The 27581-nt window shown below is 43.3% G+C and overlaps 1 protein-coding gene across 1 annotated transcript; it reads right to left on the reverse strand.

Annotated features, from left to right (window-relative positions):
- Positions 1-27581, reverse strand: LRPAP1 (LDL receptor related protein associated protein 1). Its single transcript, XM_018554964.1, has 8 exons — positions 27330-27581; positions 19789-19933; positions 18465-18589; positions 15321-15441; positions 6682-6837; positions 3973-4055; positions 2898-3074; positions 1-84 (listed from the first exon to the last, which is right to left on the reverse strand). The coding sequence occupies exons 1-8, from the start codon at positions 27498-27500 to the stop codon at positions 16-18; spliced, it is 1047 nt and encodes a 348-aa protein (XP_018410466.1). The 5' UTR covers positions 27501-27581; the 3' UTR covers positions 1-15.

Raw genomic sequence — 27581 nt, forward strand, 5'->3', positions numbered from 1 at the left:
ACAAAGTCATTTACTTCAGAGTTCATTGTGCGAGAGGCCACTCTTGGAGATGCGGCTGGACAAGTCCTGAAGATGTTTTTTAACCTAAATGAAAAATACATAAAAAGTACAGTTATGTTTACAAGGCTGATAAATACATGCCCATCAAGTGAAGTTTAGTCTAATACATTCTACTTTAAGAACAAGAAGACAAGGTAAACTGTCAGCTTATCTTTATAGGTGGGGAAAGTTTTCTTCTTGCCCCGATACCGAGATCCAGGCTAGGTATACATTGGTAGATGTCTTCCTTAGGACGATGGGCAGGCACCTGTCAACTTTGGTGCTGGGCCCACTGCCTTTTGCATTACTACTCTGCATTTTCTCTGAAGAAGACCTGCCCTACATATCTTCTCACATATTTCACTGCATGGTCGAAGAGAACCGTCACAGTAAGATTTTCTGTTTTTATGTTAGACTTAGGGAATCATTGGTGTGGTGTATTGCAGCACCTCCTTGTATGTATAATGTATGCAAATGCAAGCAATAAACTTCCCCTCTGTGCTCCCTTTTGGTCTTTTAAATGTACCACTAAAAGGTTTTGTTATATCTGTTTATACCTGCAAAAAAAAACCCCCAAAAAAACAAAAACTTGGTTCCATCAGAAATTCAGAGCTGCCCTGTGTCCTGTGCACAATTCTGGTGTCATGTCAAAAGGACCATTTTAGCCTTCCCTGTTCTTATCTTGGAATACAAGTCAAACATGCTCTAGCCAGGGGAGAGCATATTGCAGACACAGAGTGAATCTGGTGCCCTTCCACTGCAAGTCTGATTTCAAGCTATTTAATGCTTCAATATACGATAACCACGGCGTATGTCTAGGAACATGTCTGACATTTTTGTATCTTCAAGAGATAAAATTTATCACCGTGATTGCCCTTCAAACAGGCGTACACCTTGTCAAGTACATTTTTAAACCGGTAGCATACAGAAAATGGTGATAGCAATTTGTCTCCATAGGAAATCTGCCACAGGGAGCTTGCAGCAAAAAGTCACTGCTTAGCGCTATGTAGCCCAATCGTTGGATGGTCATTAGGAAGAAAAGATGAAGCAGGATAACTGCTCCTACTGTGTCTCCATAATGTCAAAGAAGATTTCTTGGTAAAAATTGCATTAGTCGATACAAGAGCTCTTACACATGTAACTACTTCATCATAGAGTATTTAGAGACTGGTCTTCCCAACTGACCCAAAAGTCAGAATTAGAACAGTGATAAAAGTATAATCAGTGTGCAGAGTGTGGAATTACAGGAACGTAGGCAGGCGAGCAGCAGAAAGGTAGAACTGAGCAGCATCACATTTGTGACACAGTCAATATGGCACATTAACAATTCAAGCCCCTTCAACACATCAAATGTCAGGGGTTGAAGAACGTTTTACTGCTGCTGAATACAGGTTTTGTACTCTACCAGGTCTCCGTTCCTAAGACAATAAAAACTCTTCAGGGAGAAGGAGTCAGTAAAATTATTCCCACCATTAACTTTTGATAAATATATTAGGATTACTCCATACATGAAAGGGTGGAAGGTCCTATACAAAAGAACAAAAAACACAAAACAAAAAAACCACCCCACTTCTTGACCACCAGCATAGATAAGGGGGATTACACTAGAACTGATCAGGCTATTGGCATTGAAATATTTAGAACAAGCAGTAAATATACCGTCACTGTACCTTTTAGGGCTCATGCACATGGATGTATATAAAGGCGTACAGTGTAAAATACACCTGTATTTGCACCATCCGGAGTCCCAACTTGGAAGTTTCATGTTTCGGAACTTAAGCCCAGACACATGTGCGTCTTAATGCCAGAACACCTGTATACCCACCTACAGTGTATTACGTTAACACAATCCTATTAGGCGCAAAAACGCAGCAGCTGGGGCTGCTGTGCGCCACAAATACAGGCGAATTTATGCTGTGTGCCCATACCCCTGTATTTAGGTCCATGTGCATGAGCCCTTAGTTGTAGGCACTGAGGAGCAATTCATCATCAAAGTTCATGGCAGAAAGTACTTTGTTTCATTTCAGTAGCTCTGCTCAATTTGTTTGAAGGTTTTAACAGGGTCTCTGCTTTCCCTAAAGTATAACTAAAAGGAAACTTTTTTTTGTTTGTTTTTGATCGAGTGGTGAGGGGTTAGAACAACGATCAGGTTTATATTCCTGTCTGTCAAGGTTAATTTGTCCTCATCACCACTCTCATCAGAAATAAAAGCAAGTTCAAAATTTGCCACCAGAACAGGAATAGAAGGGAAATCGTCCAACGGGCACACCTGTTTCCATGGCAACTGTTTAAGCGGGTATTTCGCGTACATGGAACAATTATCCTCTCACTCCCTGTTGAGTCTACCGATGTAAAAAAAGAAGAAAAAAAAAACCCTGGCAGTGTTTTTACCCCTTCTCTATCTAAAAAAAACATTTTGGCTTTAGTTATACTTTGATGATTGTGGCTACGTTTTGAGGCCATTTTAGAAGCAACACTACATAGAGGTTTTCTTGTTTAGGACTCATTCATACTTGTCTGTTCATGCCACATGTTCCTATTAATGAGGGATACATGAACTGCTATTGCTCATCTTTTCTGAAAATGTGAGTAGTGCATCTGCCAATGCTCTCACTACTTTCAAATACCTGACTCAGAATAAACGCAATGTAGGTGAAGTCAGAACGTCTCATCTCTATATGTGGTCCTTGGCTCTGAGTGCAGAAGAAACAGAATAGCATTTTCTGAAGGTCAGCAATGGCTTCCTTTCTATTTTTCTTGCGACAGGTTGGCAGGATGAGCAAGTCAAACAGACGAAGCCCTGTCTCCACTCAAACGTCTCTCCACTCTTCAGTAAAACAACTGCTACACATGCTCACCTTGTAGCCCATCTCCTTTATCTTCTCCGTGAGGGCATTATGTTTCTCTTTGCTCTTCTTGATGTGTTCCTTGTCGCCGTTTTCCACAACATGTTTCAGCTTCTCATGTGAGATTTCGAGTTGCTTCTGGTAATGTTGGTGTTTTTCAACCTTGGTTTCAAAGTGTTTTAGTTCCTCCTTTAGGAGAGAGAGGAAATTGTGAAAGACGCGGTCGATGCATTACCAACAAGCCCCTAGGATATAGATGTATGGTCAATATATTGATAGTAACACTTCTACTGAGCCACACTAGGGAAAGGAAAGGGATAAAGTCCTACGTAAATGTAAAGTAGATCTCTGGGCTCTTCTTAAAATGTGGTTGCATAAAACGGTCTGGTCTGTGGACAGCTGTTAAAAAACAATTGTGCCACTGTTTTATTGTCATCTGTTTCCATGATGTAAATGTGCTGCTATGAAAGAAAAATACCCCCCAAAAAAGTAGAAAAATACTATTAGCATCATGGCCAGTTCTAGTGAAGTGCAGGTACCAGAGTTATGTACAGCTCTGAAGAGTGGTGCTGCAAATATGGAAGACACAGTTGTGGTAATGACCAACAGATTTGCACTACAATGGAGCTGGGCTTTTGAGTCTGTAGAGCAATGGTCTATGACCGGATCAGATGCATGTTGGGTGCCAATGCTGTGGATATATTGAGTGCCCATATTTCAGCATGGTCATCAATTCAAAGGAAGAGCAAAATGTCAGGGAATGTTTGCACTGAAATAGATGGACACACAAGCACACACACTTTCCCTGGAGTTAAATTTCAACCCATTTATCAGATGGAAAAAACTAAACAATCAATCCATCTTGCAGCATTGTAGAGAACATCAAACTTCATATAAGTGTCATAGAGTCAATCCTCAGGGAGGATAACTGAGGGCTATCTCTACTTAACAGTGAGCGCATAAACTGACTGTGTCCCCAGTGGAAATGTCTTCCATCAAAAATAAAAAAAAGACAACTGTTGACAGTCAGACTAAATGACCTGCAGGACCCGGTGACTCTGAAGACTTTATCGGTTTTATTCCTTACCTTAAATGATTCTAATTCATTATCAGAAAAATTTGCGCTCTTTGCCATATCCCATAAATCATTGACACGAGGCTCAGTAAAATCTGTAACAAACATGTAATACAAACTGTGAATATTAATGACGCAAGTATTTTTGCTCTTACAATTCATAACTGAGAAAGAAAAAACTCTACGGAGTAGGTTATCCTGGCTTGCTTAATTACATATACCTAAAATCAGCTATAAATGGTGTATTTCCAACTGCAGTTAAGAGGAACACTCCACTATATGTTTGTTATGCGTCTTCATTAACACAGCATAATGGAAAATAAAACATTTCCTACCTTTCTAGTTGTTTATCTGGAGCAGGATTATACATAGGATTCTATATGCAGCTTCTATTGCTTAGAATAGATGGCAATGTGGAAATAAAAGGACAGACTTGAGGGACATTAACATACAATGTACCACCCAGGTCTGAAGATTTTTAACACTTTTTAACAGCTTGCAACGGATACTGAAATCTGCCAGCATAGTACAGACAGGGTTAATTATGGCAAAACATAACTACATAGCCCACTCCTTAAAGTGGCACTAAACTCTGGAGTTATATTTGAAAAATACATTGAAGTACCTCAACTATTAACAAAAATGTAATTTGTTTATCCCTCGGCTGTAGAGCCTCAAACCATCTATCTGAATTGGTGCTGACACTGTCCTTCCTTCTAGAGGGTGACTGCTTTTGTTCCCCATGGTCCCTGTGTGTGTTGTAAAGTAGTCACTGCTCCAAGCTCACTCCTGTGATGGACTACAATCTCAATACAAATTAGTAAACCATTGGTGAGACTGTAGTCCATCATAGGAGTGAGCTTGGAGCGGTGACTACTTTACAACACACACAGGGACCATGGAGAACAAAAGTAGCCACCCTCCAGAAGGAAGGACAGTGTCGCACTAATTCAGAGATGATTTGAAGATCTACAGAGTGATACACAAATAATACATTTTTTTAATAATTAAAAAGGGACTTGAATGCATTTTTTAAGATTTAACTTCTGAGTTCAGTGTCACTTTAGGATTACAAGGGTAATGCTAGGCATGCTTTTTTCAGCAAGTAATAAGGTAAGCAGCAATTTTTTTTTGTAAGGTATGCTATGTGAATGAGATCATATAACACATATAAAGTAGGTGGTGTCTAATTTAGCTGGAAAAGTGGAAATACGCTAACCACTTTGCTACTGGACAAATATTTACATTTTTGCTCACACATTAAAATCAGAATTTTTGGCTAGAAAACTGCTTAAAACAGAAATAGAGAATGTATATATATATATAAATATAAATATAAAATCTGAAAAGCAGAAGCCCTGGAATAAAAAATAAATACAAATAATTCTAATAATATGCCAGTTGCAATTTTTTATTTCATGTTGCATGGAAATTGCGTAAAAAGGTGTCAAAACGATATTTGTGGTTAGGAAAAAGAATACACCAAAATAACATTTTAGCACACACAGTATAATAACCAATCTTTCTGTAAAATATAAAGACGTAACCATTTTCAGCTGCTCTACAGCTACCTGATCCCTTTTATGTAAAAGGCGGGCACTGACTGCAAAGAACAATACCAAGAGCTTGATTTTTTTCACTTTAGTAAAACGAACACAGACACACTAGTGGTAAAGTGGAATAGCACTTTCGTTGGACACTACACATTTGGATTCTCTCTATGAAAAACATGGCAATGTGATGGTCACCTTTTCTGAGGATAGTCCTGCTTCCAGCAGCAGGCTGACCATACGTTTGCATCTATCGTTGCTATAAACAAGCAGTTCCTGACCATCAATAGGGTGCACTCTTTAGAGACAAGACACCTGCTCTGCTTTTAAAAGGGGAAGTAAGGGGAGAGTTAAACAGTCTTCCAAATATTTAAATCCGGTGTGGGACACTGCAGCTGCCCCATGCTGGCTCGAAGGCTGAGAGATGACTCGTCATGTGACTGCTGATCAGTCTGTTCCTGGAGTCTGCTAGACTTTCCTGTGACCCAAAAGAGAAGCAATGCCCCCCCCCCCAAAAGAAGTTTGACTTGACTACTATTTTAACTTAGCAATCTGACTTCTGGCAGCTGGGAGCACATTTTACAACAGAACCGCATAGGTTGCAGATAATATTGCTGAGAACAGGACATGTCTTCAGAAGAGGTATTGCATCATATTGGCATTTTTAGAGGCTACTGGAGCTAGTACAATTTTTTTTCTTTTTCTATAGCATAGAGAAGGGTTAAAGCCCCCTTAAGGGGGTTGTACGGGTCCTGGTCCTGTTATGCATTACATTTTGATGATACCTGGATGCTTTGTACATCAATCTGGGCTCTTTAGATTTTGCATGCCCCAATAGGGGAGATTAAGAGGTGGTTCTGCACAGGGGCGTCCCGAGGCTGGGTGTCACCCGGGGGCAGGGACCGGGTGACACCTCGTCGTGATGTCATCACACACGCGTGTGATGTTGCCGCGCGTGCGATGACGTCATTGCGCATGCGCGGTGGTCTTTTTGACGCCTGCCCCCGGCCATCTTGGTTATGGACGCCAGCAGAGAGAGGAGGGGACGTTCACCCGACACTGACACTCTCTCCTGACACTGTCGGGCTCTCGGTCCGTGACAGGCAAAAGAAAAAGTTATCCCTTCAGAAGTGCTTCTGCAAGAGGCTCGGTATGATGCACAGGGACGTACCTCTACCACCAGCATATCCTTCATGGCTCAGTTTCCGCAGACGCTCATATCCATGGTTGATGCTGTGGAGTTTCTCTTTAAGATCCCCATGTTTGCTGTGCAAGAAGTCTGTTTTTAGCTCGTGTTCATCTGGACTGATTACATTTTTGTGAACCTCTGTTAATAAGAAAAAAAATTACTTTACAATACATTCAGCCTGATCTCTCATTACATTTAGCATTTTGGATTATTAAAGATGACAAAGTAAGCAGTCATCACCTGGACAATACAAACTGAACACATAATGAAAAAAAAAATACATTAGCAGAGAACACCTACAGGTGAAACTCGAATAATTAGAATATCGTGCAAAAGTTCATTTATTTCACTAATGCAAAAGGTGAAACTAATATATGAGATAGACTCATTACATGCAAAGCAAGATAATTCAAGCCGTGATTTGTCATAATTGTGATGATTATGGCTTACAGCTCATGAAAACCCAGATCCACAATCTCAGAAAGTTTTTGGCAGTGTGGGCAGGTGCCAAGTCCTGCTGGAAAATGAAGTCAGCATCCCCATAGAGCTCGTCTGCGGAAGAAAGCATGAAGTGCTCCAAAATCTCCTGGTAGACGGTTACATTAGTGAAATAAGTGAACTTTTGCACGATATTCTAATTTTTCGAGTTTCACCTGTAGAGTAAAAAACACATTTCAAAATGATCAGCAAATTTAAGAGATAAAAAAAAGGCAAAACTATAATAATAAGAGAATTGGCCATGTCCCTCCTGCATTCTTTTTAGTCAGTGAGGCTGCCCATCACATTAACCACGTCAGGATTTTAAACTTGATATGTTCTAAAAAAAACATCAACATCTTTTTAGGATGCAGCTCTCCTTCCCCTAACCCTCCTGCCCACTACCTGTGATTGCTTTGCATTAGACTGTGAAAATGCAAAAAATTACACCTGAAGATGGAATGCATCAAAGTGTCACCTTTCATCACTTAAAGAAACCTTGCTTTTTTTTAAATAAAAGATATTTAACCCTTTGATTACTCCTAACTTACCTGTTTTTCAGGTTTGTTTTAACTTTAATATTGTTTCACTTTTTTTTTTTTTTTAATCTTCACTTTTCTACCTTCAGCCTTGCCCCCCCAAAAAAAAAGGACCCAATTGAAGAAAAAAAAAAAAAAAAAAATGTCCCCCCCCATTTGCAAATAACATTGCCATGCTTTGTACCAGAAACATTTTAAATGGGTCAAATTGTAAATGAAAATGTGTGCAACAATATATATTTTTTTTCTGTAATAAACTAACACTGGTCAAAACACACACGCACACACTTTATCTCCAGATTTCATAGACAAAAATAAATAGAATTTTTGTTTTGCAAAACATTACCGAAAGAGAGCCTAGTTATCTCAACCCCATCCCTCCCCCCCCCAAAAAAAAAACCCCCAGCCATCACGCCACAAACACAGAGGAGAAGTGAATATCACAAATTATCTGGTTACAATGTCACCTGGAATTGGGTGGGATATATTAGTCAGCAAGTGAACATTTTGTCCCGGAAGTTGAAAAATGGGCAAGTGTAAGATTTTAAACAATTTTTTACAAGGGCCAAATTGTGACGGCTAGATGCTTGGGGGTCAGGATCTGCTAAAAGTGGTCCAAGGAAGGAAAACCAATGAACCTGCGACAGTGTCATCGCCGGCCAAGGCTCAATGATGCATGTGGGTTACGGAGGCTGGCGCATGTATTCAGATCCAATAGAAGAGCTAATTTAGCTTAAATGGCTTGGTGCCAGATACCACAGCATACCTTCAGGGGTCTGGTGCAGGGGGAGGCAACCTTGGCTCTCCAGCTGTGCTGAAACTACAAATCACATCATGGCTCTGCCTCTGGGAGTCATGTCTGTGGCTTGCAATGCCTTATGGGATTTGTAGTTTCAGCTCAGCTGGAGAGCCAAGGTTGCCTACCCCTGGTCTAGTGAAATCCGTGCCTCGATGGGTTAGGGCTGTTTTGGAGGCAAAACGGGAACCTACTCAATGTTAGGCAGGTGGTCATAATCTTATTGCCGATCTGTGTATTTTTTAACAGTATGTTCCATGTAAACTGCCCCATTTGTAACAGGTTGCTTTTCTGCATGTAAAAAGTTAAGTGTTGTCCTCCTCAGTCATAGCTGAGATCAAGAAATAAAAAAAGAAGTCATATTTTTTTTATGATGCATTGACTGTAGTGATCTCAAACGTTTACAAGCCTTGAAAAATGCAAAAAGTTGAGGTGATCTGATACCCTAGCACTTACCTATAAACACAAAAATGTGTTGGACTTACCACTTGATCCCTCTGGCGCTGATATGGCAACATGCAAATAGCAATGGAGCAAGCCTTAAACCCACACTCCAAAATATAAAACCCATCAGTCTGTGTGCTTTACTTTGTCAGGTCTGGAAATATATGCAAAATTCAGATGCCAATAAGGCCCATCTAAACCCACAAGCACTTTTAGGTTCCCTATATCTAAATAGCTTTCTGAAATGATTACTGAATAGTGATGGGCTTGGGCATGTTCGCAGCTCCACGTGCCGAGCCCGCCAGGAAGCTGACAGCGCCAATTACAGGTACTGAGACATTATCCCGGTCCGCAGCTGCAGAGATCGGGATAATGTCTCAGTACCTGTAATTGGCGCTGTCAGCTTCCTGGTGGGCTCGGCACGTGTAGCTGCGAACACGCCCAAGCCCATTTAAAGTCCATCATTCTACAGTGAGGAAGGTTATTCACAAGAATTGGAAAACAATTCAAGACAGTTGCCAATCTTCCCAGGATTGGACGTCCCAGCAAATTCAACAGTGCAATGATCAGAGAAATTGCAAAAAATCCCATGGTTACATCTCCGACTCTACAGGCCTCAGTTAGCATAGTAAATGTTAAAGTTCATGACAGTAAAATTAGAAAAAAGACTGAACAAGAATGGTTTGTTTGGGAGGGTTGCCAGGAGAAAGCCTCTTATCTCTAAAAACAAAAACATGGCGGCACGGCTTAGGTTTGCAAAGTTGCATCTCAACAAACCACAAGACTTCTGGAACAATGTCCTTTGGACAGACGAGACCAACGTGGAGATGTTTGGCCATAATGCACAGCGCCACGTTTGGTGAAAACCACACACAGCATATCAGCACAAACACCTCGTACCAGCTCATGAGATGATTTTGACTTGTTTTACAGCCAGAGGACCTGGGCACTTTGTAGTCACTGAGTCAACTATGAACTCCTCTGTATATCAAAAGTATTCTAGAGTCAAATGTGAGGCCATCTGTCTGATAGCAAAGCTCATCAGCTTGGCCGAAATTGGGCCATGCAACAGGACAATGATCCCAAGCACACCAGCAAATCTACAAGAGAATGGCTGAATACAAAAAGATTCAAGGTGTTGCACTGGCCCAATCAAAGTCCAGACCTCAATCTGATTAAATGGTGTGGTGGGACCTTGAAAGCTGTGCATAAACAAATGTCTGCAAACCTCAATGAACTGAAGCAATGTTGTAAAGAAGAGTGGATCAAAATTCCTCCACCACAATGTGAAAGACAGAAAACAATTGCTTCAAGTTATTGCTGCTAAAAGGTGGCTCTACAAGCTATTGAATTGTAGCCCCCATCACCTTCTGTGATATGGCTACTAGACATTTAGTGATTTCCAGGGCTGTAGTCAGCCTGGCTGGTTTATAGTGGCATTTGTCTGGTTAATTCCAGGTGTCTGGCATTGCCTGTACCCCCCTGGGCGGAGTGCGAGCTTGTCATATTGTGGGACAGCCAACGAGAGGCACTATAGTGTATGTACAGCACAGCAGCCAATTACTGTTTCTCTCAACCAGTGGTACATGCTGGGGATAGGGTACATATACTGGAGGGATTTGCCATGTTCTGAGACCAGTTGGGAGCAGCCATGGATTAGGGGTGGGTGCGAGGGAAATGTTTCCCTGAGGCCTTCAAACATGGAGGATGCCTGTGTTGCTGTCAGAGGAAGAGACCCAGGACCAAAGATGGCTCTTGAAGTTTCCTGGAACTTAAAGTGACATTAAACCCTCAGATTTTTTAACATAAAACAATAGTGTAATGTGCGCCTTACTGTAATCCATGGTTGTTTCCCTTCTCTTTGCTGCTCTTCCTTTTAAATCTGTATCTGTTCTCATGCTCTGCAGAACTTCTGTTTTGCAGCAGACTGCCTTGTCTCAGGAATGGATACACGGTGTCTGTGTAGACGTTTGTATAGGCTTGTAACCTGAGCCAGCACTACAGGAAGAGGCCCTGAGCTGAAAAGGGACGTTCTCCCCAAGCATGAGAAGACATGATGATTTAAAAGGAAGAGCAGCAAAAGAGAAGGGAAACAACCATGGATTACAGTAAGGCAAACATTACAGTATTGGTTTATGTTAAAAAATCTGAGGGTTTAATGTCACTTTAAGGGACTTCAGGGGCATGGCCGGTGTCTCTCCTGTAGAGGATCTGTCTTCATCCTTGCTCATCTGCTACTTCAGTTGCTAGCCACTGTCTCCCAAGTGGATCTACACTGAAATGTTAACCAGGTCTAGCAAGTCTGGAGTCTATGTCTGTGACACCCTGGAAGTCTAGCATCCCTATACCCTCTCTCGCCAGTGAAGATGTTCAATAAAAGTTATTCAGCATTGTACTACTGGAGCGGACATCAGCTATTGTGGGCACTAGAAGAAGGGCGGTAAATGCTAATGGTTGGGCAGCTGAAGATCATACCTAGACACACTAGAGGCGAACCGGGCATATTCCAGCAGCTCCTTCGGGGGTGAGCGCTACAGAATCATAAAGGTGTACTTTGTTTTTCACCCATGACTTCTCCATTTTGGGAACAGGAAAGAAAACACAGTGTAATATGTCATGAGTTGTTCATCTGAGGTTGTATTTATCTAATTCTAATGATAATTATTATGTCCTGATCCTTCAAACCATAGAATTCATAATTACCAGGGCTCGAAAAATCCACTCGTCCACTCGTCTGTGACGAGTGGACGGTGGAGCCCGACGAGCAGCTTCCAATTGTGTGTTAAAGAAAAAAAAATGTATATAAAAATGAAAGAATTATAGAGAAATAAAAAAGCATTAAAAAAATTAAAAAAGAAAAAACATTTTTAAGTCCCCGCCACCCACATACACACGTAGATATGCGTCGGGTGCGCCTACGTGCGAAAACGACGATTGCGCCTATTGTGCCACGCATGTTACATATCGCCGCAAATGTGAGTGAGAGCAATAATTCTAGAGCCATTAATCACTGATAACACTAAACTGATGAGCAGTAAAAGCATTTTAATTGTCGCGTATGGGCGTTTTTTGCGATTTTGCGTGGGGGCGCACGCAATTTTAAGGCTTGACATGTTTGGTGTCTATTTACCCGACGTGACCCCGATTTTTATGTTGTACTAAAAATATGGGTAAGAATAAATGTTTTATAACATAGGGAAACTTTTTTTTTTTTTTTTACATTTATGGTACTTTTTTCATTATATAGTTTAAAAAAATAACCCCACGTGGGGTCACAAAACAAAGCTCTATCTGTCCCCAAAAAATTTTAACATATATTGCAAGGCTATAGTCCGGTCATGCTGACTGGTGAAATTTTTGACTGACTGGTGAGACACCGCCAAATTTTTCAAGCCCTGATAATTACAGTATGTATTATTACAGTACTGAGGCACGTTGAGAGCTGAAAGAAGGAGAAAAAAAAAAAGGAAAAAAAAATCTATTGTCCTGACATGAGAGCTACGCAATTTGTTTAGATGTCTCGTGTTGCTTTTTGTTATCCATTTCTCTATAAAACAAATGTCAGTTAAGGTTAGAGATTAGCTTGGAACGATGCATTTGCCAGCGGCTTATCCAGAACCCCTTTCAGACCTTTACTTTGTCATCATCACCTGCACCTCACCCTGGAAAGGGCGACTGTAATTTCCCTGAAATCCTCCAGCAAACACCAAGAAAAACGATCTACTTTTCCTGAGTGTACTGTGGTGCCCGGAGCGCTGTGAAAGCTTTCCGTCCTGCTCTTAATCGCCTTTGTATTGACAATTCTCCAAGACGCTGTCCAATACATAAGGCCAACAAACAAAGGTGATCTCTGCAGCAACTGTACGCTTATTTCAAAGGCAATCTTCAAATCTGAGACAGTGAGCTGAGGAGATTAATTAAACAGTATAATGGAAAGACTCGCACAAGGTGTCCGGGCCAATACTAGTGATTGAAGGGAGGATAAAAACCACCACAAGGTTAAATCACACTCAAGGGGCTTTCACATGATCTCTCCTTGTTTTGTTTGTGTTACCATCTAAGTAAAGCAAATCTGTTACAGTGACAATAAACTCAGGAGTTAAATCTTAAAAATACAATTATGCACACGGCTTGAAACATTTTAGGGTGTCTCACCAGTCAGTCAACAATGTCACCAGTCAGCAGGACCGGACTCTAGCCTTGCAATTGATAAAAAAAATTTGGGACAGATAGAGCTTTCTTTTGATGGTATTTAATCACCGCTGGGGGAGGTTATTTTTTTCTACTATATAAAGAAAAAAGTACCGTAAATTTAGAAATGTACCATATTTTTGGTAAAATATAAAAGACGGGGTCACATCAAGTAAATAGACACCAAACATATCAAGCTTTAAAATTACACACGCCCGCAAAAAAAAAAAAAAAACCCCGCAAAAAACGACCACACCAAAAATTGTTCATAAAGCAATGCTTTAAACGGTTTTACTCATCAGTTTAGTGTGATCAGTGATTAATTGCCCTAGAATTATTGCTCTCACTCCGACATTCGCTATATGTAACACGTAGGCGCACCCGACGCATGTTTGCTCACTCCTCTGATGGACTACAATCTCAATACAAATTGGCTAACTAAATGCGAGATTGTAGTCCATCGCAGGAGGGAGCTATGAGTGGAGGCTACTCTACACCACACACAGGGACCGCAGGGATTCCCCCGTCCTCTCTGACCCTCCAGCGCTGACTAGAGAAACGGACGGCGGGAGGAGGCAGGCACACCTGGCTCTGCCTCTAGATAGCTTGCTATGCCTGTCACTCTCGCAGCTGGGTGGATCTCGACAGCATTGTCGGGATCCGTCCCGGCTGCGCCGCTCTCAGTATATAGCGAGCCGTAACTCGCGATATACACTGAGGTTTGGGTCACAGGAGGACGCTAGTATATGTCCCCCTGTGACCCTCAAGAGAACACTTCGGGTCGGGTAGGCCAGATCACAATAATTGGCTGCAGGGACAAGATCGTGAACCAAGTGATCAGTGGTTTGTGATCGCTTAGTTCTTGAGCTATAGAGCTGGAGTGTAACAGCTGTAGTGTCACAAGTCGGCTCCAACTAAAGGAACCATGCATTTCACTCTCCCCATAGTTCTCCTTTAACGCCAAGAGACAGGCTTCCAGATCACAATAATTGGCTGTCACAGTGATCATGTGACTGGGAGCCCATCTCTGAAACTGACTGGGAGTGGCTGGTGACAGTGTGGTCACTGTGCTGGAGGTGCCACGTGAGCACGTTCTCAGTAGAACACAGCAGTGCCAGCTGTATGCATATATGTGGCAGCCTAGAGTTAAAAGGAGAACTATGAGGTGAGTGAATTACACTCATCCCCATAGTTAGAGCCGACCTGTGACACAAACTGTCACACGTCGGCTCTATTGATTGTGAAGTGAGGGAAAACATACCGCCGCGTGCTCACTTCCTGATCATCTCCCTGCAGAGAGCCATGACTGTCAGTCACCGCTCCCCGCAGGGATTGCCCCCTCCCCTCTCAGATCCTCCAGTGCTGACTGGAGGGACGGACAGGGCAGGGGGCGGGCATAGCTGGCTCTGCCTCTAGATAGGCAGAGCCCACAGTCAATCAGCCAGTGGGCTCGATCTTAACAGTATTGCCAGGATTGGTCCAGGCTACGGCGCTCTCAGCATATAGAGGGCAAAAGCCCGCTATATACTGGAGTTTTGGATCATGGGAGGACGTTAGTATAGGTCTTCCTGTGACCCTAAGGAGGACTATGGGATAAAAAAAAAAGGTTACACCATAGTTCTCTTTTAAGACCCAGCACCATGCTGGACTTTAAATAGTCCAGCTATTTAAAAGAAGAAAAAAAAAAAAGGAAGAAGTAGAAAGCTGCAACAAAGTTTGGTAAAAGCCTTCAAATGCACACTGATCACCCAGTTTTTCCCCCTCAAAAAAGGTGAAGTTACACTTTAAAGTGACCACATAGCAGAATATGCATTTTAAATGACTACCAAATTTTCATAGATAAAGACCTTTGACATGGGTGAAGATATTTGACTTCTTGTTGCTTTGTGTAGCTGTACCGCCTCCTCAGCACTGCACAGCTGACTAGCTCTAAACCAGAGGAAACAATCAGCTTCAATGACGCAACTACAAGCTGAAACGCTTTTCTATGTGAAGCCGTGCGTTTACTTGCACAATGAAGCAAAGAGGGTGGTCACAGAACTTCTAGGGAAAGTTAAGCAAGCTGTGTGCAGATGACCTGCTCTTCCACTTAAGGAATGGAGCTTTCATTATGTTAACAGATTCTCTGTTACAACAAGACCTTCTGTTCAGTTAGAGGGAAGAAAACGCTGTACCTTCCATCCTGGTGACAGTGTCTAGTAGAATGTTGTACTCATTTGTCTTCTCTTTGTGATGGAGGAACTCCCGCCACAGATTATCCAGCTCTTCTTCTGAGAATTTCCCAGAGGTCTTTGCCTGCACAAATCAAAACAGTGACAACGCTAGATATCCACTTAGATTGGCAGTTTTATCTCAAATGTTCAATCTCAAATGTTCAATAACCAAATACATAACTATGTGCTTCAACCTATAATATCATTCCATTGATTTACCAGAACAATGAAAAGTCCTTTTGGTTGGCTACTCCATGGTGTCTAATGCAGGGCTGTACAAATCCCAGGAGCCAGGTAGCCAATGTGCCTTAAAAATTACAGCTGGCTCCCCACTTTGAGGTGTTCTCTAGTTGCTGTCAATGGAGTTGGCCCCTAAAAAATCCTGCTGTCTCCTGGATTGGGCAGACTGGCTCCTGAATTCCATAATGATTGGTCAAACCCTGGCCTAATGTATAGTAAGATAGCACTCCAGTAGGACTGCAACCAACTAATCGATAATGAATAGTTGTCACCTATTCTCATTACTGATTAGTTGGTTGGATCCCCTAGCTCAGTCTTCAATGCTGGGAGGAGGGCACAGCAAGCAGTGGGCGGGTGCAATAGCCAGCCTGCTATTGCAATTTGAAATGGCCAATAGCAGGCTGGCTATTGCACCCGCCCACTACCTGCTGTAATTACATTCAGCTGCCATCTGCAGAATCTTGCCACTGGTAGCCGTCAATCCCTGGCTGAAGCAATTCAAGTGCCATGTGCTTACATAAATTTTTTTTAAAAAAGTCATTTTTGGTTTCGGCCTGGCAAATTCTGCTGCGGGAGGCGCTGCAGTGCCATTCATTACAACGGCACCCCAAATGCACCTCCCACCCACAGTGTGATCGCCTGCACTGGAACACACCGAACCGCAATGCCATGCGTTCCAGTGCAGTTGCAAAAAAGTTTGTGCATGCATTTTTATTCTGAAGTAAACTTTATGTTTGTAGCATTCCATTTGTGTATTTTATTTTAAAATAAGGATGGTAATTATTTAATTTTTTTGATCTGATTAATCGATTATTCAAAAAAAAAATAATGGGGCAACTAATCGTTTATGAAAATAATCATTAGTTGAAGCCCTACACTCCAGTAAGGCCTCATCACACTGGCTACCCCCACACTGCAAGGGTTAAGAGCTCATTTGTGTCTAGGTTCTACAAAAAAAAGGTTATACTCACCTGGTGCTCTGAGCTGGCTTGTTCAGTCCTTCCAGTGTCTCTCCCTCCTCTGCAGCGGTCTAAGGTCCCGTAAATGACTATGTCTATAGGCAGTGTGTGAACGTGAGAAGGGTGAGGAATATCCCAATGCTGCAGCAGAGGAGGAGACAGGCTGGTGGGAGTGCTGTGACAGCAGGCCAGCTGCGTGCGAGTATATCTGGTATTTTTTTTTACACTAGACACAAACGAGCACCTAACAATGCATTAAGTGTAGCGGGTAGCCCCACTGCAAGGGTTAAGAAAATGTTTTCCTGGAGTTCTTTAATTGTCCTGATCACCAATGTCACCAGGAATGAAAGTGAGAGCAAGGCCATAATTCTGAGCTGCCACCACATCAACAAGAGTAAAAAGGGAAATCTTCCAACGGGGACACTTGTTCCCATGACAACTGTCTAAGAGGAGATTTACTTCACATTCAAAAAGACTTCCTCTTACTTCCTGTTGATTCTACAGGACAGGAAGTGAAGAAAAATCTCCATAATAAGCAGTTTTAACACTCCCCTACATTATTCAAAATAAAAAAGTTTGGATTTTTTTAATTTTAATTGCCCAGAGATCGTCCTCCTCCTCTACTTACCCTTGCAGTGTGGCTACCCCTGCCCTACAAAGGTTAAGTGCTTGTTTTGGCTAGAGAACACTATTAAAGCAGTTTTTACTTACCTGATCCTCCAGGCTGCTAGACTGGTCCCCACAGCATGTTCTCCCCTTCGCTCTGGCAGTCTAAGGACCACTGATGTCATAATGTCTTATGTAGATCTGCTGACTTGCATTAGACATGAGGACATGAAGGGACATTCCAACATCAGAAGCAGGTGAGCGCTGACCACCAGAGGAGACTGGAACCGGTACCTAAATCAACTCCTCTAGACAAAACGAGAACTTAACCCTCACAGTGCAGGGTTAGCCCCACTGCAAGGGTAACTTTATTCCTTGCCTGGAGATCTTCTTTAAGATATACTATAACTTGTGTAAAAGATATGTGAAAATCACAGGTGCCAAAACACAGTAACTGCTCCTGAAAATGGTCTTCCAAAAGGTATATACAGGGGGGCAGCTCCTCACAGTCAAGGGAAACCGAAAATCTGATGAGGACAAAAGCAAAAGGAGTGCCAGGTTCTGATGAAAGAGGTTTGCCTTCAGAAACGCGTCAACTGAAAGAGGGTCAGCGTGCAGATGGCTTCGGCTTAGTACTAGCACTTCCTTTCCCTCACCCTATTTTCGTGTATTCATCTTGATGGTCTCCTAAGATTATATCGCTTTCTGCTCGTTTATACAAGCTGGTTTGGAAGTACCTTTTCAGCTCTGTGTTTTATCATAATAAATCCATTTTACACTATGGAGGCGCTCCTTTTGCTTTGTCCTCATCATACTATAACTTGGTTGAAAGGAGATTCACTTTGTCCTGAATGGGATCAGATGGGGAGTCTCTTTAAAGAATAATTAGCAGGTCTTCACCCATTATCTTTGGATCAGAATCTATCCCTGGTTCTTAGTTGGATTTATGACATATGCTACAAGCAGCAGCCACCTACTGGCTTCAATGTGAAGTTTGATAGACTGAATCGTGGTCTGTAGACATGTCTCTAGACTGAATCGTGGTCTGTAGACATGTCTCTAGACTGAATCGTGGTCTGTAGACATGTCTCTAGACTGAATCGTGGTCTGTAGACATGTCTTTTTCTGATAGACTGAATCGTGGTCTGTAGACATCGTGGTCTGTAGACATCGTGGTCTGTAGACATCGTGGTCTGTAGACATCGTGGTCTGTAGACATGTCTTTCTGATTGACTGAATTGAGAAAACAAAGAATCTACTAAATGGAACTGGTAGCTGTATATGGCTCCAAATGCTTTACCTTGTTCCACATCTTCTCCAAACGTGGATCGTTCAGCACATCGTTTCCTGTGCCATCTTTCATGTAGTTACTGTCTTCAGTCTGTGCCTGCTTTTTGCCATCCAGTCCATACTTGGCCAAGATAACTATATGGGAAACATAAAATGTCAGAGACTTCAAGACTTACTGTGCAAAGGGGGGAGAAAACAACTGAATGAGTGCATTCATTGCTGATAAATACAAAGTACGAGATGAAACACGCTCATGTGTTAAGATTGAAGTGTACACAATAAACAAACAATAAAAGAAGTATACAAGCCACGCAATGAATGACATCAAAATAAGCACATACCAGAGAAGCAAATATGTTACTGGCTTTGGGGTCTTATTTTGACTTTCTAGAGCAGGGGTGGGCAAACTATAGCCCTCGAGCTGTGGTGCAACTTCAAATCCCAATAGGCATTGCAAGACTGACAGCCAGAGGCATGACTCCCTGAGGCAGACGCATGACTAGACCTGTAATTTCACCACAGCCGGATGGCTGGAATTCGCCTACTCCTGTTCTGCAGGATACCCCAACTCTATACAATCCCCTTCATCACCCCACTGACAAGTCTTGTCTTATACATGCCTGTCCCCCCTCCACCAAGTAAAATGTTGCCTGTGCAGACAATTGTGTCCCAACTCTTGCTCAAAGCAGCAAGAAACCGTTCCATGCTCAAGCTCATTATTTACCGGAAGCCAGAAGAACACCGAGCTCCACTCACAGCCAGAGACTAGGGACACGGACATGTAATATGTTCGGCACCCACGGCAGGTCAACAAAGGAACGGAACCCATACAGATCCGTTGATTGTAAAACCATTTATTCTGAAGGTCAGTTGGCCTCTTCTACATGAACATGTGAGGACGAGACACAAGAGCAGAGAAATTAGTTCATCAGACTGTTGCTGCTCCTTTACGGTCTAATCATAGGCTAGGGGCGAGGTGACCAACCTGAAATACTGAGCTCCAGCACACAAGAGGCAGGTGGTGACTTGTCCCTGGTCTACTGCAGCTCAGCATTACAGGATGGTCAGCTCCCTGCCCCAGCCTATGACTTGGCAGTAAGGGAGCAACAACAGACTGATGAGCTCATCTCTCTACTCTCGTCTCATCCTCACATGTCCATGTAGATGTGGCCAGGCTATGTACATTTCAGAACTACATGGACAGAAATGCAAATCCTTCCCCAGGAAAAAGAGCTCCTATATATTCATTTTAGCTGTGCGGCAGCAGTTTTCCTGCAGATTGCATTTAAAAGTGAACATAAAGCAGGTTTGCCAAGTTATAAGAGAATACTCACCACTGAGTGATCGCCTGAGTTTGGCTTCTTTTTCTCCATCGTCATCTAGTCCTTCAGCCTTCAGCTTTTTCCAGTTCAATTCATCCTTTTCTTGTATTCTCACATCACTGTGGAGTTCTGCCAGTTTTACAGGAGAAAGCTGGAGCTGAAAGACAAAAAGTTACCCATGAGGATATACACTCACCGGCCACTTTAGCAGGTACACCTGTTCAATTGCTTGGTAACACAAATTGCTATCACATGGCAGCAACTCAATGCATTTAGGCATCTAGATGTGGTGAAGACAACTTGCTGAAGTTCAAACTGAGCATCAGAATGGGGAAGAAAGGGGATTTAAGTGACTTTGAACGTGGCATGGTTGTTGGTGCCAGACGGGCTGGTCTGAGTATTTCAGAAACTGCTGATCTACTGGGATTTTCATGCACAACCATCTCTCGGTTTACAGAAAATGGCCCGAAAAAGAGAAAATATTGAGTGCGCAGCAGTTGTGTGGATGAAAATGCATTGTTGAGGTCAGAGGAGAATGGGCAGACTGGTTTGAGATGATAGAAAGGCAACAGTAACTAAAATAACCTCTCGGTATAACCGAGGTATGCAGAATACTATCTCTGAACACATTGAACCGTGAATCAGATGGGCTACAGCAGCAGAATACCACACCGGGTGCCACACCTGTCAGCTAAGAACAGGAAACGGAGGCTACAATTCACACAGGCTCACCAAAATTGGACAATACTGTAGAAGATTGGCTGGTCTATATTCTACATATTCAGATGGCCGGGTCAGAATTTGATGTAAACAACACGAAAGCATGGATCCATCCTGCCTTGTATCAACGGTTCACACTGGTGGTGGTGTAATGGTGTGGGGGATATTTTCTTGGCACACTTTGGGCCCCTTAGTACCAATTGAGCATCGTTTAAACACCACGGCCTACCTGAGTATTGTTGCTGACCATGTCCATCCCTTCATGACTACAGTGCACTTAGGGATATCCCGATACCGATGCAAGCATCGGTATCGGGACCGATACAGGGCATTTTGAGAAATCAGATCGATCAAATCTCTTCGACCCCCCCCCACCTGCCAGCTATACTTAACTTTCTGCAAAAAGTACTTACCCTCCGCCAGTACAGGCGTCCTTACCCCGTACTGTCCAGTGCATTCCTGCCCTATGCATTTTTAATTTTGCTCGCAAATTGCAAGCACTCATTGGTGAGGTGATTGGCCAGGAAGCCAGCTCCTTGCTGATTGGCCGCCAATCAGCATCAAGCTATCTTCCCGGCCAATCAGGTCATTACTCTCCGCCAGGTTTCCTGATTGGCTAGCAAGCTGGCTCGATGATGATTGGACGGGAAACCGGCTTCCCAGCCATTCACAATCAAGCCGGCCAAACAACATGGAGTTGGCTTCCCTGGCAGTCAGGAAGCCAGGTAGCATCTCATTAACCGCTGCCCGGCTTCCTGATTGCCCGGGAAGCCTGCTCCATGCAAACGGAAGCACCGATACTCGGTGAGTACTGAAAGCAAAATATTGGTACTCATACTCGATACCCAAAAACTGGTATTGGTGGATCCCTAGTTTTAAACTTTTAAAACTTTTTTTTTTTGTATTGGGACAAGTAGATTGTCATGAAGGACAAGTAGATTTGACCCCTGCTTTAGCCCTTGGATAAGTAGTTTTTTCTAAAATTTCCACACCCCTGCAAACACTTGACGCGTGTCACTGCTGCTCTGGTGGGCGGCGCACCAGGTGGGGTCCTAATTTAGGTGGCCGGCGACTGGCTGGAGGACCCCACTCAGAGCGCCGCCCACCGGAGCAGCAGTCATACAACGCTTCTCTTCAGCTCAGCGATGACGACGTCCTCACATGTGAGGAAAATCGTTCAGCACATCGTTCGGCACCACGATCGAGGCAACAGTAAGTGAGGGCCTGGGCCTAAGTGGGATGTTTTGTGTGAACAACAAGAATCTATTGCTGCAGTGTATTTTATATGTACTGTACATGTGTTACATATAGAATACACTGCAGCAATAGATTTACAATTCTACCCTGCTAATATGAATGGGTTAAATGATCCATAGTTCATAATATGTACATAACATGTAGCCCAGCACTGTCCAATAGAACACTTTTGGGATGTGGTGGAACAGGAGATTCACATCGTGGATGTGCAGCCAACAAATCTACAGTAACTGTGTGATGCTATCATGTCAATGTGGACCAAACTCTCTGAGGAATGTTTACAGCACCTTGTTGAATCTATGCCATGAAGAATTAAGGCAGTTCTGAAAGCAAAAGGGGGTCCAACCCGGTACTAGCAAGATGAACATAATAAAAGTGGCCGATGAGTGTATGTGTAATTGCCACCCATTATCTTTACAAAAGAAAAAAAATTATGTTATTACACAGGGCTCACCATCTAGCGAGGTACTGACCTGGGAACAAGTATGGAGCCAATGAGGTGTAAAAAGTCTCACTTTCCCCCACCACCACCACTGCATACCAGGTAAATTCTTAAAAAATAAAATATTAAAATACAGTGAGGGGAATTTTTCAAAACTGGAGCAGACAAAATTTGGAGCCGTTGCCCATGGCAACCAATCAGTTTCTATCTTTCATTTTAAAATCTTAACTGAACAAACTGAAGAGAGAAGCTGATTGGTTGCCATGGGAAACGGCTCCAGATTTTGTCTGCTCCGGGTTTGATAAATCCCCCTTTAGGGTATTAGGATAGCAGCAAGCATTTGCAGAGAGGTGGAAGCTGCCAGTTACCATACTAGAGGAGGGGTGGTTGGCAAGGTTTAGTGTACTTTGCCCATAAGACAAGGGTCAGAAATAACCAGCACAGAGGTTTTATTCAGTTAAAGCGGACCTTTACCTTTCACTAAAAGTCACCTCAGGATGCTGATAGGAACTCATTTTACATTAATTAGTTAAACAAACATATTTTTCTTACATTTTTTTTCTACCTCCTGGTGCATTTTGGCACAAATAATATAACATGCCCAAGCGTTGCATCCCGGGAAGGTTACAGCAGCAAACCTCATGAGATCTCAGGGAAAGGTAGTTTCCTCCCTGAGATAATGTGCATGGTCACATGTCCTAGTCACATGTGCCAATGTTCCAGGAAGTAAAGAGACATGCATTAATCCGCCCTTAGTAAAAATGGCCACCGTGAGAAGAATGAGGAATGAGAAAAAAAAATAAGGTGTGCAAAGAATAGAAATCCTGCAATTATCTGGAAGTACCGTATTTGCCGGCGTATAAGACGGGTGTTTAGACCCAAAAACATCGCCCGAAAATCGGGGGTCGTCTTATACGCCGGGTATACTGTATGTAACTTCGGCTACATACTGTATACCGCGCTGAGCCAATCACGGCAGGCTTTGTATTCATTAATACAAAGCCTATATTAATGAATACAAAGCCTGCCGTGATAGGCTCAGCGCGGTATACTGTATGTAGCTGAAGGACGGAACCCGGTATACTGTATGTAGCTAAAGGACGGAACCCGGAAGATGGAGGACACAGCGGGGATCGTGGACAAGGTAAGAGACTGTAATCGCGAGTGTGGCTCGGGGTTACCGCTTATGGTACTGAAAATTAACCCCGAGCCACACTCAGGAATACCGCCATGGAGGTTGGTGGGTGCATTTAAACATTATTTTGGCCTGTACTCGTCTTATACGACGAGTATAGCCCAAAACCTATAATTTTAAACACAAAAAGTAGGGAGTCGTCTTATACGCCGGCAAATACGGTATGTGTCTGTAGATTGTCATTACAAAACATTTCTAAAAAAGGTGTGTTTGTCGTCATTTCAAAGATGAGGTAAAAGTTCCTTTTTAAATATATCTGCATCCTACCAAGTGGTCTTTTCTATACATAATTATGTATTCATTGAATGTTCATCTTTACTGCTGTTTTTTTAATAATAGAACACAGGCTGCTGTAGTAATCTCCATATGAGGTCACACAACATTTAAGAGCATTCAAATTTCAACAAACCACATTCATTATTGCAGAGATTTCACAAGAATACTTTACACTGTGTACTGGATTGCTCAATGTACCAGCTGCAAAGCGTTGATACATTTTAATTCCTTTTATAATCCTTAAAGTGTGCATCTAAACCCAAAAACGGTAGTATATTGCAGTTTACCTATCCTATATAGAGTACTACAAATCCCAGCAATAGTACATTATGGCTGGCGATATTCTGAATTGCGCTGTATAATGTACTATTGCTGGGATTTGTAGTCCCCTATACAGCGCAATGCTGAATACCACCAGCTATAGAGGAATACAACAAATCCTAGCATTACATTATACATACAGTGTATAATGTATTGCTGGGATTTGTAGTCCTCTGTATAATATACAGCACAATGTACCATCAGCTATAGAGGAATACAAATCCTAGCAATACATTATAGAGCACCACGTGTGGGAAAGTGCAGGCTTACCTGAGCAGGCTTCCAGCAACTTGCTTCTGAGATCGGGCCTGTCATCCCCCCACACCTGCTCCTCCTTACTACTTCTCCCCGTGCCGATCGTGGATGTGGGCGGTGAGCGCGAGGCGGAGGTACGGCGTGTGTAGTGTGCAGGTCTGGCAGCGGCGAGCCTGAGGTGGGGAGAAGGTGCGGCGCGCAGCGTGTGTGGAGCCGTGAACAGGGCCAACTAATTGGAAGCAGATTAAATCGATGATTGAAAAAGTTGACAACTTTTTCAATAAATCGATTAGTTGTTGCAGCTCTAGTCTGATGGCTGCATTAGTTTTCTTTTTTTTAAGGTTTCTTTTCTATTTTCACCTGGGAAAAGGGCTAGTAACACACTGATTGTCTTAGGGTGGCCCACTCAATGGATGAGCAACAGAGCCATAATTGGGCAGCATTGTTCTTGATGAAACAGCTGAAATTCACACAGTGGGTTTTGCTGTCAGCACCCTTTCAGCCGGCATCCCTTGTTCAGCTGAATGAAGGAGGCAGTCAGAAAATCTTGACTAAACAGAGTGGTCAGCCAATCAGCTGCTGGCTATGTTCAGGCATTCTGACAGCTGGCAGCTCATAAGCATTGATGGACGAATATTTTCTAGGGCTGTAACCAACTAATCGATAATGAGAATAGTTGTTAACTATTCTCATTATCGATTAGTTGGTTGGATCCCCTAGCTCTCTCCTCCATGCTGGGAGAAGGGCACAGCAAGCAGAGGGTGGGTACAATAGCCAGCCTGCTATTGGCTATTACAATTTGAAATGGCCAATAGCAGGTTGGCTATTACACCCGCCCACTACCTGCTGTATTTACATTCAGCTGCCATCTGCGGAACCTTGCCACTGGCAGCTGTCATTTCCGGGCTGAAGCTATTCAAGCACCATGTGCTTACTAGGGCTGCAACAACTAATCGACATAATCGATTTAATCGAGTGCTTACATTACAATTATTTAAAAAAATAAATAAATTATATATACAGGGCTTGAAAAATCCACTCGTCTGCTCGTCAGTGACGAGAGGACGATGGAGCCCGACGAGCAGCTTCCCAGCCGGCCGTTGTAATTACACGGCCGGCCGGGAGCTTTACAGTCAAGCGATTGAGCATCTCGAGAGACGCTCGATCGCTTATATCAGCAGCTGTCACTGCCGTTGCCAATCCCCAGATCCGCTGTACCTGATGCGGCCGGGACCGGCACGGCTCTGTGACAGGAGATCAAAAGGGAGTTCAGTATACGAACTTCCTTTGATCTCCTCTCAGTCCCCGAATGCAGGAAGTGATGTATATAATATCACTTCCTGCATTCAGTGTCACTCTCCAGCTAGAGAAGCTGATGAAGCCGATCTGTGCTTCATCAGCTTCTCTGGAGGTCCTTAGGTGACATTAGGGGTCTTGGAGACCCCTGATGTCTCCATAAAGAGGTCCTGTCATGTAAATTGGCTATCCCATAGGGGGGCTTCTTAGCCCCCCATGTAATAGCAATAAAGTTGTGTGTGTAAAAAAAAGAAAAAGTAATACAAAAATGAAAGATTCATTAAAAAAAAAGAAGCATAACATTTATTTTAAGTCCGCGCCCCCCACATACACACGCATATATGCGTCAGGTGCGCCTACATGCCGCACATGTTGCATATTGCCGCAAACGTCGGAGTGAGAGCAATCATTTTAGAGCTATTAAGGCCGGGTTTACACCTGGGCGTTTTTACAGCGCTGATCGACGCGCTGTAAAACGCCCTGCAAGTGAAATCCCATTATTTCCTATGGGCATGGTTCTCACTTGGGCGTATTTCAGCGTGTCGGAACGTGCTGAAAAATGCCCTACGCCCAAAGAAGTACAGGAGCTTCTTTGGGGCGTATTTCCGCGCGTATCCATTAGGATACAGCCGGATAGCCCTCGTAAACGCGCGTTTGACGCACGTTTTGAGGGCTGCAAATCGCGGTTAAAACATGCACCCCAAAACGCGCGTCATACACGCATATTTCGAACGCCAAGGTGTTCAGACCCTCCCATGAGGATCCATCCGGTACAATACACCTGTGGGCAGCTTCTGGATTCCACTGCCCTGACTTGTAAAGTAAACCGGTGACACAATCTTCTGAAATTACCAGCTGCCCGGCTTTTATTCTGACCAGTAGCTGGACTTTGATAACTACAGCTTGTAGGCTCTCAGGGCTCATTCACACCAGCACCGCTGGGCAGTGTCACCCCACGCAGTCCCAACGCAATTTTCCTTATGTCATTCGCCTTCAGTACCCACCAAAGTGCTGCGTTGGCATGTGCTAAAGAAAAAAAAAAAAAGAGGGAAGCACCGCAATGCATTATAGCAGGAAGGGGCAACCTCAGCCCTCCAGCTATTGTAGAACTACAAGTCCTATGCCAGACTCCGATAGACATAGGCATGGCCCCCAGAGGCAAATGTATGATGGGATTCGTAGTTTCCCTACAGCTGGAGTTCCAAGGTTGCCTACTCCTGTGTTATAGCACCACAAGTTCACATCGCACACCAGCGCAAATGCTATCGCACACCAGCGCAAATGCTTCAGTGCATTGTTTCTCCTTTGCAAGCAAATAAAACCAACAAAAATAAAATATGGAATATGCCTCTGAACTTGATCGAAAATGCGACTACTTTATGTAGACAATTCCCTACCATAGCTGACATCACATGCAAGATGGCAACAACCAGTAGCATTCTCATGGCTCTTGTATGTCTACATAATGGACGATATTGCAGGAAAATAACATGCATAACATTCATTAAATGCACATATAATTTTATACGAAGACTGTTGTCAAAAAGGAATTCTCCGGCCTATTACAGCAACATGTGTATTAAAGCCATAACAGTGTATGGAAGGTCACATGACCTTGGCCCAGTTCTATATGTCCCCCATGTACACAGCAGTCTATGGATGATGCCACATGACCCTGGTCCAGGTCTGTATGTCCCCATGTATACAACAGTCTATGGAAGAAGTCACATGACTCCCGCAGACAGCCCAGCGCAGGCATGCAAGGAGGTCACGTGACCGCGCATCACTCACCCTCTGCGCTTTCTCCCAGACCTGGTTGAGCTTCTGTATGCGAAACTCCACACCCTCCGCCCGGTTCTCATTCTTATCCCGGGAATACTTCCCTCCTCCGCCCGCCCGGACACCCAGCACCGACAGCGAGCACAGCAACAGCAGCCAGCGACACACAGCGGAGATCATCATGCCTGCCGAGCTAAGCCGAGGAGCACAGGGACACTGGAGAAGCCGCCGGCCGCTCCGCCTGTGTATTGGTCAGCTCCTGCC

This window comes from Nanorana parkeri, unplaced genomic scaffold (genome assembly GCF_000935625.1).
Source record: "Nanorana parkeri isolate BGI_ZX_2015 unplaced genomic scaffold, ASM93562v1 scaffold180, whole genome shotgun sequence".
NCBI lineage: Eukaryota > Metazoa > Chordata > Amphibia > Anura > Dicroglossidae > Nanorana > Nanorana parkeri.